Genomic DNA, 15,853 nt, shown 5'->3' on the forward strand with positions numbered 1-15,853 from the left:
CTGTCACCTACCCTGCCACCAGACAAAAAGAGGAAAATATATAACATTGTTCATGTGCAGGATACAGGTAAGTATGCATACCAGGCCAGAACTTAATCTGCCCTTTTAAAGTAGAACGTATTACACCTTTTCTTGACATGGCATTCTGCAATCACTGTTCTGCAATGAGAAAAGTAGAGCTACAAGTAAATTAATGCACAAGACGGATGAACTACTCTGCCACAAGTGATACACTGAAGAGCTCTCTGCTATATAACCTTTGCAGATTAATCATTATTCTGCATGATTTCACAAAGGAAAGGAATCCATTATTTAAATTAAGCCGTGGTCACCGAATCAGTGATAAGCAAAGGACTGAAATTCAACACGGATGCCATCTGCCATGAACTGTAGGATCTGCAATAAGTGTCAGAATGAGAATAGCCATACAATACCTATGCGAAGTGAGCTAATGAGATACTTAAACCATAGTGAGAGTCAAATCTAGACTAGGATTGTGGACATTATGGACTAAAGAGTAGCTTCATGTATGTGTTGGTCTTACAAACGCGTACTTTGAAATCATCCCAATAGGGGCTCAGCCAAAACATTCAATCAAGAGAATATTTTTCTGTACAAGATGGCCTCAGAAGACCGTCTGCAGTTTCTGTAGAAGGTGGGCTTAGAAATGCCGTTTTGTATCAGAGTTGTTTTGTCAATTTCTATGAATGACCAAAGAGCTTGGATGCCATGGCTCTCCTGGGCCCCATCTACTGCAGGAGCATTTTAAGGAAGCATTTACATAGAGAATTTTGCTGCACACTAAGAACCACTCATAAGAAAAAACATGTTCTACGCTAGGGTTGTAAGAAATTTAAAATGTCTTTTTCAGTTTCTCCTCTGGCAAAATTCGCCAGCTTTCTTGGTAAGAATAACGAGTTTACAGGCCTCAGTTTACCATATCACATGTCACTAGCACATCAAGCACACACTAGTTTCTTTGCATAGGGTGACTAACAGCCCTGCATTTATATTGGAGAAAAAACAAACTGCATATATTAGCCGGCAGAGAAACAAAAAACAGAACATGGTGGCCAATTCGCTGCCGACATGCAACATAGTTAGATTTCTTTGGTTATCAAAATGCATTGTCCTATTTAATTGTGCCCGCACCATGACTGGCAAATGCTATAGAATAGGGTTAGACACGGTGTCATCCCAAAGATGTTCTTGCTTCCAACTCCCCATCACGCCAGCATGCAAAGCGCGTAAGGAGGGATCATGGGACTTGCAGCAACAACAAAAAATGGGGCTGGAAGTTGGCTCTGCTGTTATAGTCTAAATTGCCCAGTGTCACTTGCATTCTGGCATTGAGCAGGTGGCCTGATCAAGTAAGGGTACAATACTGCAAAGAAACAAACGAGATGGGGTTAACCAATCGTTTGATGACTTGTTCGTTCGGTGACTTTGGATATACAAAGACTCCTCCTGCCAGAATCCAAATCATTGCTGCGTTTAAGAGCAAGAGCTGAATCAAGGCCTCGGACATAGTGTGTGGCCTCTCAGCGACACAAAGACCTGTGAGCATTGTGTCCCTTCTCTCTGCATCCATCAAGAGCTGCCATGTCAAGTGTGAGATACTCCAGAAGCCCTGGCCTCCAAGCCCACGTCACCCTGCAAATCCACCACTTGAGATCTTACATTTATAATGGGAAAGTTAAGATCGTTTAAAAAACACACGAGAAAAGAAGAGAATACCTTGCCCAACTGATTTGTTGACGAAGTAATGTTAGATGACAAAAGTGGGCAGAGGTTTCTCGCTCATTTCTTGCTTTCCTGCCGATCAACAAGGCCCTAGTCAGTTACTTTTCACGCAGACAACTAGTCTATGGCTAAGCATCATAAGGAATATAAACATCATAAGGAATATAAACATCATAAGGAACATAAACATCATAAGGAACATAAACATCTAGGAATATAAACATCATAAGGAATATAAACATCATAAGGAACATAAACATCATAAGGAACATAAACATCATAAGGAATATAAACATCTATAAGGAATATAAACATCTAGGAATATAAACATCATAAGGAATATAAACATCTATAAGGAATATAAACATCTAGGAATATAAACATCATAAGGAATATAAACATCATAAGGAATATAAACATCCATAAGGAATATAAACATCATAAGGAATATAAACATCTAGGAATATAAACATCTAGGAATATAAACATCATAAGGAATATAAACATCATAAGGAATATAAACATCATAAGGAATATAAACATCCATAAGGAATATAAACATCATAAGGAATATAAACATCATAAGGAATATAAACATAAGGAATATAAACATAAGGAATATAAACATAAGGAATATAAACATCATAAGGAATATAAACATCATAAGGAATATAAACATCATAAGGAATATAAACATCCATAAGGAATATAAACATAAGGAATATAAACATCATAAGGAATATAAACATCATAAGGAATATAAACATCCATAAGGAATATCAAGGGGACACTTTGCCAGTTGCAAAATCGCATCATAATTACACACACGAATCTTCCTGAATCTGTCGCTGACAACATTTCTCAACCAGTAGACATGAATGTTGCAGTATCTGTATAAATGATCGAATACGAAAAAATAATAATTAATAAATGGGAAGAAATTACCACATATGTTTACCTATTTTTCTAGAGTTCTCGTTTTGATTAAAATATAGGTGTGGGGTGGGGCAAGGTTATTAGTTAAGGAAGGTGTGGGGGGGGGGATCAGGGGGATCTCCCCCCGCATTATTAGAAAAACAAAAATGTATTAGTTAATTTCTACTTTCTATTTTTTTTTAATTCGGTCATTTTATGGTGAACCAATCTTTCTTTGGTTTCGCAGGCACATAGGGGCCTGGGTCGAATAGGTGGCATGGGATGCAAAGTAAACCTTATTCGGGCATGCAGAGAGCCAGGACCCCACTATTAAAAAAGATCAGAATTGTTTTTGCCCTCTTCAAAGTGTCCTCACTAGCTGCTACGGCTTGCCATATTAGGAAGTTTCATTTACCATGGGATGAAAACAGCATGCCATCCATACCAATAGCTGACAGGCACAGACCTCTTTACAGAAAGTGTTCCACCCAATGAGCAAAATTCTGATGACAAGTTATATTGGTGTTTCATGTATAGGAACAACGCCACAATAATCATTCACTGTAAAGTATGTAGAATGTATGGTTTTTTTAAATCATTCAGATAATTACTCCTGAAAATTCATTTTAATTCGCCGATTTCAACATACACACTGTCTGTTCCTGGGCGAAGTCTGGCTAGTTGGTCTTCACATTTACAGTTGTCCGTCCTCGCATTTGATTGTGCACATGTAATGCTCCCCAGTATATTTTTAATCTACACACACTCTTGTATTCACGTTGTCAACATTTCTACTCGGTTAGGTTCGTGTGTCCTTTTAGAGTGAATAACACGTGTAAGCAGATTTGCCCTCTGGGTTTGCTCTTATCAAGTCAGTATTGCTGAACAAAATGCAAGAGTTTAACTTTTGAAAACACGAGTCTGCAGGAATCGGTGCGCTTTGGTGTAGGAATATAGATGGAATGGGAAGAGATGTAGCCTAGGGGTTAAACTGATGACCTGTAAACGTTGGCCAAATGCAAGCTCGCCCAAACGGTGTGATCCTGGGCAAGTCACTTCACGAGACCTTATGTACTTCACTGCCAAAATTCCGATTAGAAGTGATTCTTTTAATTGTACACTAGTCAAAGAAACCTTTTCGCGTGCATCGTTTAGTAGAGTACATTGTAGTTCCTTTGCGATAATACAACACACAATGTCCCTTTGTGTGGTGCATACTAGAGGCCGAATTATTGGAAACTAAGAAAGGAGCTGTGCATTTCTACTCCCAATGAGTGGTTTGCTGGAGTGGGTCGAGGACTGTGCTTGGAACATACCGCATCGGATTGTGGATGAAAAGTGCAACATCTATTTTTCTTTACAAAGTGATGGCAGAAGTGGACATTCCCCAATACATGTCACACACCTTTTTAGGTGAGGTGGAAGTGGGCGGGAGCGTTCCTCCGCTACTTTAGGTTTGAAAGTTCCTATGCTTTTATTCAAAATAAATCATTCCGGAAATGGTTTACTTTTAAAAGTGTAGGATGAAGTTGAAACTTGCACATTCCCTTAAACAGCAGGTGTGTGTGTGGGCTTGGATTGCACACGGGGGGTGGCAATGGGGTTTGTGGGGAGCAGAGGCAGGCCAGCAGGAAACATAGTTCCACTACTGGCTCGGTGCACAACATGGCTTTTTTGCGGGGGGGGGGGGGGGCGATTTCTGAAAAGGCTATGCAAATTTGGAAGTGACCCAAGGGTTACATATTCCTATCGCAGACTCAACCTTCCATGCTTGTTGAGTCCGACCTCAGTTTGATGACGAGCACACCTGTTACTGCACCCCAAAGAGGAGTCAGCTTGGCGGGCTGCATACATAATTGCTCAAAGTGCTCACGCAGGGCGGGTCTGTTTACTTGTGCAGAGCACTAGCGAGGATGAGGAACCGTGCATGCCTGGGAGGAGGAACTAGTGATCATTTTCGAGCACAACATCCTTCTATAAGGATTTCCATCTGGTCAGGGTGCTGCAAATGGCATAGTTTGCAAGTACATTCGATAAGTCAGTATTATTGTAAGGCTTAAAATACAAAACTTAAATCCATGTACCAAGTAAAGCTTGGAAGGCGTCTGCTCAAGTGTTTAAATTGCAGAGGGAGTTATATCCCGGCTTCACTGTTTAGACAAACTGTGTGGCCCTGTGCAAACAATGTAAACCCACCCTGACTTAACTGAACCAGTCCGAAAGTGATTAAGGACACACCATGTGGAAAGGAGGCCTTAAGAATGAGCCAGATGTTGTGATTTTATGGACAAAACAGTGGCAATTCATGCTCCTCTGTTAGCGGGCCATGAGGCTACCAACTAGAATTGCATTATTGTCAATGCGTTGGCAAACAATGGCTCCGTTTCTTGGCGAGTTTGCTAATAACTAATGTTGGTTTCCTTGTCCCTTGACTAAAGATTCACTGTTGTGTTTGCCCAACAGTAATATTATAGCTAGGAGGTTGATCTTTAGATTTCATGCATCAAGCAAGGATGACACATTCAATTTTGTGTTTATTTTCTTGCTGTATTTCGTAATAAACAATGCATAGTGTTCATCCAAAATCAAAGTGTACTTTGTTCAGCAGGAAAATTCTGTACATTTTTTTAAGAGAAACCTGTACATGTGTTTCACCACCATATGTGGATCCTCAGGGGGTGAACAATGTGTATGAATGTGTGTACACTGTTTATATGTTTGTTGATTAATCCTGTTGAGGAATTTGAAAAATAAATTGGAATATCCTCAACATAGATCCTGATTTGAGATGATTGAATTAGGTTTATTTTCCAATATTTGTTTCTGAAATGCAGAAGGAGGTACTTCCTCTCACTTCACCTCACTTATTGTTGCATTGCCCCACCCTCAGTCTCATATCACTCGATTTAACAGGATGATATACATCGTTTTGCCAGCCATGGATTGTACCAGACATGTCTGCATAGCAGGGTGACTGTGGCAGAACTGGCATTGGGTGTGGGTATTGCCTCAGCATATCTGCTGTAAGCTCTAGGAAGGGATTCTATGCGATTTCCACAACTCAATGCCAGGCAGTTCGGCAGACTAGACTGCAAGCAAGCAGTGTTGGTCTCTCATCATTACAAAGATTAGCATCACTGATTGCATAGATCATGCCCCCACACAGAGATATCTTACATACATGTCTCATTTCATTCAGGAGATACTAGTCTATAGCACTGACGTGGCCTTAAACCTAGATTTCAGGGAGTGGTGTTTTGATACAGTATCCCCCTAATGGACATTCTAGGTCTGAATCAGGCATGAAATGTCCCCAGCAGAGCTCATGCCTAGAAAGCCCCACAATCCGTACATGCCGTCAGCTGGCTCACTCTCCCTACCTAATTTTTTTAATGATTCCTTCTGCTACAAAAAGTAGCTCAAGTCTGCCCAAAATTGGGCAACTTGCACACACTAGTTTTTTCTTTAAATTCCATGGGCGGGGGGTACCAAAATCGCCCAAGGTGCAGCCAGAGGTATGGCCAGCCCTGCATCTAGTTGTATGGCATGCCTTACCACCTTCATTCACAAAAGACATCAATCTGCTTTTCAAGGGAGTCTTTGAGACTTAGCCTCCCTGTCTAAACCTTGTGTCCTTAAATACAAGTGGTCCCTCCTTGGCAGGTAGGTCTACCAATAGCTGCCAACGCGCTAAGCAATCACCAAAATGCCAAAAGCGCAATATCCAATCAGAGGAGGGGAAAATTAGCACCAAATGAAGAACATAAAAGTGGTCAGAGGACACGTGCTATAGAAAGAATACAAATACACTGGAAAGGAAATAGAGGGGTGGGGGCCAACCTGATGGTGCTGATGTAACCCAGCATCCTGCTTACAGGTTGCAACTCTAGACTGTGGGTTACTTTAGCAAGGCCCTTTGTCCGATTTAAGCCAAATCATTATCAAGGGGTACCTGGATATTTCCCTGGTCTCCCGGGCAGCGCAATATAATCAACAACAATGCAACCACTGTGTTTTTCCCACCTAAAGTGTGGATCTCACTCATCTCTTTGCAGAAATATATTCTTGGTTTACTCAATTCATTTGTTAAAACACATTTATTCAGAACATCACATATTAGACATCACCTTTTATTCAGAAATCAGCAATACATATCTACATAGGAAAGCCACTTAAAATGTGAAGATACCTTCATATGTCCCCACACAATTATGGAGACACAGGAATGGGATAAACAAATAGGTCTGTTGACCCTCGCTCATCACAGTTACACATATTAATTGGTCACCACCTGATCAGTGATAATCTTAATACACATTATGATTTGGCTAGATTTTACAATGTATTTCAATTACACTGTCTAGAAGAACATAGTGTTTCGGCCTCATGAGTGCATAACTGCTGTCATTTTCTCAGCCTTCATCAGGACAAATATGTTTGTACCTGGGTTCCGGTGTACTGTTATGTCTCAGAACACTTCATGGACGTCTGCTTCACCCACAACCAAAATTGCACTCCTAGTGTACACTTCCTTCTTTTTCCATTTACTCCTCGCACCACTTCTCAAGGACCCCTAATGTTGCCACTTTCAGGGCCACGCTAGCGCATTACTCGTCCAGCATAACAAACTAAGGAATGCCAGAATAATCCTGTTAATTCTATAACTGCTTGTAGTGGATTAAGAATGGCATAAACACTATAAGTTATCCGATTGGCTAGTGCTACTAAGCAAATAGTGTCCTGAAAACCTGGCAATTTGGCAATAACTTATTACAAGGGTAAAAAACAAAATACGAGATTATGACATCTTTCTTCTGGATGTCGAGCTTCAGCCACTATAGACGTTTGAAATGAAATACATAACGGCTCACATGTATTGTGTTATCACAATGACACTAAAACAAAGCCTTTGGCGTTACGGGGTATTCAATCTTATGTGCTCTAAGTGTTTTGGCCTGACTCCCATGACACGCTTGCCTCGCCTCTGACTGTGCTGGTGGGAGTGGTAGTCCAAAACATGTGACACACCAAATGTTGCAGACCCTGGCATACTACCATGCCACCAGGACTACAGCATGGAATAATGGAGGATTACGAAGCATTTCCATTCATAATAAATATTAAAAGGTCCATCAAAAACATCCCCACTCATACGCTCTCCCATGAAAGCGTAAGGAAGGTGCGGCCTTTTTTAAAACATGGTGACGATTAACATACCCACACCACACCTGTAATCAGTAAGGAGACGTAAAACAAGTAGGCTATGTAGGAGCACAAGTAGCTCGGGAGGATAGCGCAGGGGCAACGCGCTCACCTTGGAAGACAGGTGACGTGGAGCAACACAGGTGCGATCTCCGCCCTTAGAAACCTCTGGGTATTAAGTGCATTATAAATAACCAATTACAATCATGTTATGTCATTAAAGAACATTGATAAAGCACACGATTTTCAGTATAGCAATGTCAGTCCCTTGACCGACCAAATGATAATACTACAAACTATTCCTGAAGCTGACGCATAAATTACAACAAAACGAGAAAGGGAAATGGGCCTTGTGAAATTGACCAACGCCCGTCTGTGTCCTGTATTCGGGTCTCTTGCGTCACAGTGGTGACCACATAGCAGACAGGCCTTACGCACTTCCCAACACCGCACCCCTGCTGTGTGCGAAGCTGGGTCGTGCCTTGGTCTCCTTTTTTTCACCGACACCCTTAGAACCAGGGTCGGTTTTTTGTGTTCTTAAAAAGAAAAAGGGTCTCTTGCCACAATGCGGCCTTTATTAGGCAGACTCCGCATGTTTGGTTAATTCCACGCATGGGTCTCTTTCTCATGCCAAGAACAGCCACAGAACACCAAGATGCCCAGGTATTTTGCAATCAAAATACGTACCCTGCACCAAATTATTCTAAACTTTGCATTTAAGGCTCGTTCGCTTCTGAAATATAATGGAAAACCTCTGTCCGGTTTTGTTTTTTTTTTTCACCCCGTTCCGCGAAGAAGACACGCAGGGGCGTTTTGATAAATACGTTCTGGTCTCCCTCAGGTCACGAAGTCAGGTGGCCTGAGGGAGACTTGAACGCTAGAGGGTACGCACTATAAAGACGTTTCTCGTTTAGAGAGTGTGTAGCTACAGGAGCTGATTCAAATTGACAAAGAAAACAAACCCCTCCCAAAGGAAATTCTGTGCGTTGCCTGTACTCCCCGCACTACAAAAGCCGAAAACCTTCAAATAACGTAAAACATGTTTTCCATTGAAATTAGATTGTAGGAGGGGCCACATGGCTACAAAGGTGCTTTCGTTAAGGGAAGGGTGGCAGGGGAGCACACAAAAAAAAATATAAAATCGATTTACCTCGCTGTTGGACACTTAGCAGGACTGCGGAGGCCAAGACAAACGTGAGCATCGTGAGCGGTGTTTTGGGGCAGGTAAGTTCCTTGAGGCCTGACTCCAAACAGACAGGCGCTGACCCGGGATCCCTTCTTCACTGGAGAGACGATAGGGTCAACATTGCCTTTTATCCGCTGCCCCCGCCTCCTCCGCCACCTGCGCTCAGGCACAGGCTGTTTGCCGAAGGAGTTGCACAACTCTTCAAGTTACAACAATGCCAGGGCAGGCGGAAGTTCGGCGTGCTAAATCGCACATGCCACTGCTTCGCAGAAACGGGGCGGTGCGTGTGTGAACCGATTAAAAAGAAACCCGATATTGCCTAGGCCTCCAGGGCGCGCTCGGCCCCGCGGGTGACAGTCACACAGAGGAGCTGCGATTCCCTCCCTCGAGTGGTAACCAAAAAAAAAACACCTCCACCGCCCCCTTCCCACACTATATCCAAATCTGTGACGTTGGGCCACGCGTTCTATGTCTCAGCCCACACTGCCGACATTGGGACCCCCTAGAAACCGGGGCAACCCAAGTTTAAAAACTATAACAAAATAAAACGGGACAGTAACACATCAAGTTAAAACATCCTGCCCCCAAAGTTCCTGATCCAGCACTGTTCTTTTGCTCCCCAGCCTCTTGGCAATGGATTTATAAGGCAAAAAGCAAAGCTACAAGCCCCAGAATGCATTTGGAAAATGTGGGACTGGGTAACGTTCTCCCAACTGACCCGGTTTATACATATTGCCCAATAACCCCTGTTTCTGGCCATGACATTTATTTTACAACTCCAATTAATACAGCAACTAAAAGGTTCATTTGGCTTAAACCAAAACTGCAGCTCCCAGAATGCACTAGGAAGTTGTTCGAGTTTTGTTTAAACAACCCACATCCTCGGGCAAGGATCGTCCGCTACTGGGGGCGTTCTGGACACCTTAATCAAGCCATGCTGGGAGTGAGAACGGGGGAGTTCATGCGAGTACCAAAGGTCTGCTTTTCGCCTGATTACACGAGGTTGAGGAATAGAGCGTTACCTGTTCACGGAGATTGATAGCGAGAGTCCTGTGGAGGTGACTCATCAGAGATGCCTGAATAAGTCACCCCTCCGGGCTCCGGCTCAGCCCTTCCCCACGCCTCTCCCTGCAGGAGAGCTTTTCCTGCTGCTTACCTGGCAGGAATGCCGAGCACGTGATTAGCAGCTTTGATGCCTTCCCAGATTGAGCCCTCTCCTGTCACAGGCCTGCAAGTAAAACATGGCACCTAAAAAAGCCTGGCCCAAGCCTCATCACAAAGGGTTATATTCAGCGAGAACGATAAGCCCCCCCCCCCACCTCTCTCTGCCGTCTCAGCTTCTGATTTAAAGACGGTGCCCACAAGGAGGTGGCATTGCCCAACAATCAATCGTGTCCCCCGGCGACGCAGATGTGGTGCAGTCTCGCAGGATGTGTGTATCATAAAAGGTGAGTGTTGCCTTGCAGGGCTGGGCCAGTGCCCAGGAGCATAGGAAACGTTGCATGTTTCGGGGACGATAGCCAGGGCAGATTCTAGGCAATATGTTGGCCAGGGCAAACAAGAAAAATGTGCACCCACCCCCATAGGCTCACTCACTTTTAGCAAACAAGCACTGCCTAATATAATGCTCCAGATCAGAGTGCACCTCCGAAACTAACATTTATTTGGGCATGATATTGTTGTGATGGAAATTAGTATATTTCACCCAATAAGTGCTTTGAGGTGAGCCGAATCCCCTACGAGATAGTGTAGTGTGTAAGGGGGGGGGCGCACAATGAAACTCGGCGTGAAAGTAATATTGCGCGACCAGCAGATGCATGGCCTTAGGAGAAGAAATGTAGTTATGGCGAAAACACAGGCTTGTTTGACTGTGCTGCACCAGCCAAGCTCCATGGAAAGATTTCACTAGGCCCAACACCCTCACGGCAGAGCGAATGCACACCGCCAGTTCCCATGGAAGTCCACTTCCCCATGTCCAATTGCAATCATTTAGTATCTTTCAGAGGAAGGCGCCCTGCAAGAGTGTGAGACAACACCAGGCTCCCTGCAGCATCAATTCATCACCACTGAGTTGCCAGCAGGCCTCTAACACTCAGCCAGCCCAAAGTCAGCCCCACACTACTGATCCGACCCCCACACCTCTGCATTCCATGAAAAGCAACCAACCCTGTCCCAACACAAATCACATATCCATAAAATATCTAAGCATGTGCAACTCTTTTTCTCCCAGCATAAAATACATCCTTTGTAACACGAGGTACAGGGAGGGAGAAATTAAAGATCAATCCCAGGGTGGAGGCCTTGAGTGCGGGAGGTGCGCTATCAACGAAGCCCTGAATGTGTGGGTCAGTGTGACTGTATTTTATCCTCCCTTCCCCCCTGGAACCAATTCCCCACGCCGCCCAGGTGCATGCCACAGTGATGTAGTAGGTAGGCTTATCATGCTAGTTTAGAAGCAACTTTGTACTTTGCGATTTCCCTGACCTTTACCAGCCTCAAAGATGAGCCCAGCTGACCCACGTGGAGCCTGACTGACAGAGGTGGACTAACCAATAATAGCCTGGCATCCCGTATGGAGCAGGCCCATGTATATTGTATCGCCAATCGGTGGCGCTGTTTTCTACTGTATGTGATGACGCCACCAGGCTTTGTAAGCCCTTGTTTGTACCAGAACTAACCAGAATGATCTCAAACAGCAGAGTCCTTTGCTGATATTTTGTCTTCTGTAATATTAAACCTTGTTATCCTTGCAAAGCTATCTCCTGGTTTATTTCCCGAGAGGGTTGTATTCACTGTGGAGTGTGCATAAAAACAGACTTGCCTTCGTTTGGTGACCCTTGCAATGTGATTCCATCATCCCTGTACCTGCAGAGGAGTCCAGACCACCTCTCTGAAAGGGCCGTGCCCACCTATGGTGACAAGTCCCAAAACACCTACGGTGACAAGTCCCAAAACACGTACGCTAAGTGGCCTTGTTGGTGGCGTCTTTGCAGAATCCTCCCTGCTCGTTGGAGCGGGGTCCGGCCCCAAGGAGAGGCCCAGGCCTGTTGTGGATCCCCCGGGAACAGAGGCTTTCGGAAGAACGTGAACATGTGAGTATAGCCTGAAAGAGATAACAAAGTAGGGTTGGATGGTATGGTGCAGTCTGAATAGGGTGAACAAGCAGTGAATGAAATTGAGAGGGTGTTTTGTGGTGATTCTTTTTGCCCATTTTTTATTTACTTTGTTAAGGATATTGAGGGCAAGGAAAAATGAATATGGGAGATGCCCCTCACCCCTGAGTAAGGGGGAAGAGTGGTGCCATATGCACTGTCTTGACCAGTGCATAATTGGAGAGCTTGGGAGAAGTAGGGGTTGTTACTTTAGCTTGTTATATTGTTTGTTTTGTTGATGTATTTTAATGTGTAAGGAGGAGGCCCAGGAGGGGCGTGTGTGATGTGTGCAGGCGCATCAGGGGAGCATGCAGAGAGTGTATGACAAAGCTCTAGTGGGGAACATGGGTGGGGGAAAAGTTAACTGATGAATTTTCTGCGAATTATTTGACAGCATTGACATGTATTAAAGACAAGACTCTGTTGTATTTGCTTTAACTGTTTTAGACAAATTGCGTTTTGACTGTGGTGCAGTAGTATAGGCGTTGCCTCGACACAAGACACCAACCAGACACAACCATGGGGACAGACTCACCCCTAAGCCATATATGCAAGGCCTTGCCCCTCATGACAAAATAAAACATTACCACAATCAATGGGTGACTGGGATTAAAGGGAAGGGAATGTCCCACTCCTGGCCAGAACATGGGTCTTTTGACAGATGCGCTCTGGAACATATGTCCACTTACTTGACTGCAAGTTATAAGGGGAGATCATTGCAGAATAGAAGGGAAATATTGGGCCTCTGGAGAATGTTCCACCCCCACCATACGTCTCACCCCCAGAGGTATCGACACACACTGCGGTGCGCGCGATAGGCCTAGAGGTAGCACTAGCCTCAACGCGCACAGACCTGGCAAGATTACGGGGAGCAAGTGTGGCAGAGACTCCAATGTTGTCAGCCACCCAGGGATGAATGGAAGTCAGGCGACCGGTCCTGTCAATGACCCTAAATCCAGAAGAGGAACCGTTGGTGGGGACAGAGATAGGGAACAATTCATTTTTATGGTGGACTCGGGAGCAGAGAAGTCGTGTTTCATTGAAGGCAACTTCCCGCTATCAGGAAGGACTCTCGACACATATGGATTCTCTGGGGCTGTTTTGACGGTTCCTTACACGAAAGCTTTAGATGTCAAGGTGGGAGGGATGCTTGTACGAGCCCCCCCCCCTGTAATCTGTAGTTCTTCTGTCAACTTGCCCAGTAGGGATCTGCTCAGGAAGTTGAGTCTGCGCCCCACCTGGCATATGCTCTCAAAGAGCAATGCTGGTGACACATGCCCTGGCAAGTGAAGTGACCATGAGAGGTATCCCTGTCAACCCAGACATGTTTCTTTATGGCATAAAGGGACTGGCCTGAGCATTTCCCCAGATCACCAGAAAGGAGTGGCGAGTACCCACTGACTTAATTTCTCGACCTGTAGTACTCCCCGAGCTGGTTGTTGGCCCAATCCTATCATTAGATCTGGAAGGCCTAGTAGTGTCCGCAAAAAGGATTGCAGTGCTGGTTACTGATTCTCAAGGGTGCCAATGGCGCACTGTACTATGCATTTATCCCAATGTGCCCCTACGTCAATTGTCGGATGAAAATCTCTTCGAGGATGGCAATAATGATGGGCGAAATCATCTTTGAGATCTGTATACCCTGTGCGATTATGCTGCAATACAGGAAAGTTCAGAGCCCCCTGATGGCTGTCGTTGCTCCACCCCCATTCAGCCAGGCTGACTTACAACATGCCCTCACGCATTTATGGACAACAAACATGTAAGGATGCTGAAAAAGGTGACCTCTGTAAAAATCACACTTAAACCAGGGGTGGTACTTACATTGGTAAAACAATACCCGTTGTCCAGAGAAGCGGAGGAAGGGATTTGAGAAACACTGCAAGCCCTTTTGCACAAAGGTATCATAGCACCAGTGACCGAACCATGCAATACGGCTGTATACCCCATGAAAAAGACAACAGTGGCAGTTGGAGGATGATCCAGGATCTCTGCCCCCTTAATGACGTAGTACAGAAGGAGTTTCCACTTGTCCAAAACCTGCGTCCATCTTGTGCAGCATCCCCAAAAAGGCAGCTCATTTCTGTATTGTGGATTTGAAGAATGCCTTCTTCTCAGTTCCCCTGCATCCAGGCTCGCAATACCTCACAGCCTTTACCCTAGGCGGAAAGCGCTACAAACACACTCATTTGCCCCAGGGGTAATGTGAGAGCCCTAGCATTTTCAAAAGAATAATACACGAAGACCAAGGCAACATTTAAGTACACAGCATGATAATTCAATACATAGCCGATCTACTGGTCTGCAGCTACAGAGATCAGTGCTGTTAAAGAGACTTTATCACATTAATACATTTGCTAGCAAGGAAAGAGTACAAAGTGGACAATGCAATCCTCCAGTACTGCCAACTGGGAGTGCTATACCTGGGGCAACTCATATATAAGGACAGAAAAAGAATAATCCCTGACCGGGCAGCAGCAGTACGTGCCGCTCCCAAACCACTCACTGTGAAAGACATGAACAAATTCCTAGGACTATGCAAGTATTGCAGAGCATGTATCCTAGATTACGCAGCATACACAAGGCCACTCCTACAGGGCCTCAAGGAAGCACAAAAAGAGAGCAATAAAATAAAGTGGACCCCAGAGTTGATAACTAGTTTCAATGACTTAAAAGAAATATTTTTGACAGCACCTGTCCTCGCCACCCCAGATTACACACAGGAGTTTTACTCACTCAGAAGAGCACAATGAGCCATACGCCATTGACCTATTACAGTGGCACACTCGACTCTCATGCTGGGACAATTCACCTGCGAACAAGCCCTTGCAGCTGCACACTTTGTGATTGAAAAAAGCTCCACAATTGTCATGGGGTCCTCAGTAATGTTGTATGTGGAAAACTCTTTGTAATTCTGGATCGTTCAATTCCACATTCACCACACAGAGAGCATCAGCCCATGAAATAATATTGTCAAGCCCCACATCCATGTTTTAAGGTGCAAGACAGTAAATCCCACTATGTTCCTCGCACAATGAAGCCCTGCTGAAGATTTGCAACAACATGACTGTGCAACTTATGAAGGGGAAGATGATGATATCCCCAAAGCCAAAGACAACCCCCTAGAAAAGTTAGAAATCCTCTTCATTGACAGGTCAGCATCAATTGATCAGGAAGCAGGTGGGAGACATGTTGGGGCATCATTGGTATGCCTGGAAGAGGGAGAATATGAAACATTGGTAATGAGACTACCCACACATTATTCAGCACAGGCAGCTGAACTGGTAGCGCTCATAGAAGCCCTGTGGGTCTCCTAGGGGTGCTATGCCACCATCTATTCAGACTCTGCCTAGGTCACCTCCATGGTGCACGCATGCCTGTAATGTTGAAGAAGGGGGTGGGTTCAGAAGAGCAGATGGTTCACCAGTACAGCATCCCATCCTGCTCAACACATTGATTTCCGCCCTCGCAAAGCACTCTGTGGTGGCGGTTGTCAAATGCGCACCACATTCACACAATACCGATGAAATCTCACTGGGAAACGCAGCCACTGACGCAGTAGCAAAAGCTGAAGCATATCTCCCAGTGCCCACATCTGCTGAGTACGTTGTAACCACAGTAAGCGCCAATACAGATACAGAAGCATACACAGCTC

At 44.6% G+C, this 15,853-nt stretch overlaps 1 protein-coding gene across 2 annotated transcripts in view; it reads right to left on the reverse strand.

Moving 5' to 3' along the window:
- LOC138491214 (zinc metalloproteinase-disintegrin-like VLAIP-B) overlaps positions 1-9,262 on the reverse strand; it is a 253,879-nt gene extending 244,617 nt beyond the window's left edge. Inside the window, exon 1 of one of the 2 annotated variants that reach the window (XM_069617601.1) lies at positions 9,011-9,262. In XM_069617601.1, coding sequence (XP_069473702.1) covers positions 9,011-9,062 — 52 coding nt within the window. In that variant the 5' untranslated portion in view covers positions 9,063-9,262. The remainder of the gene's footprint in view (positions 1-9,010) is intronic. The other variant, XM_069617600.1, reaches the window with a different exon arrangement.
- Between the last annotated feature and the right edge of the window lie 6,591 nt (positions 9,263-15,853).

Source organism: Ambystoma mexicanum, chromosome 10 (genome assembly GCF_040938575.1).
Source record: "Ambystoma mexicanum isolate Mex_15411 chromosome 10, UKY_AmexF1_1, whole genome shotgun sequence".
Classification (NCBI taxonomy): Eukaryota; Metazoa; Chordata; class Amphibia; order Caudata; family Ambystomatidae; genus Ambystoma; species Ambystoma mexicanum.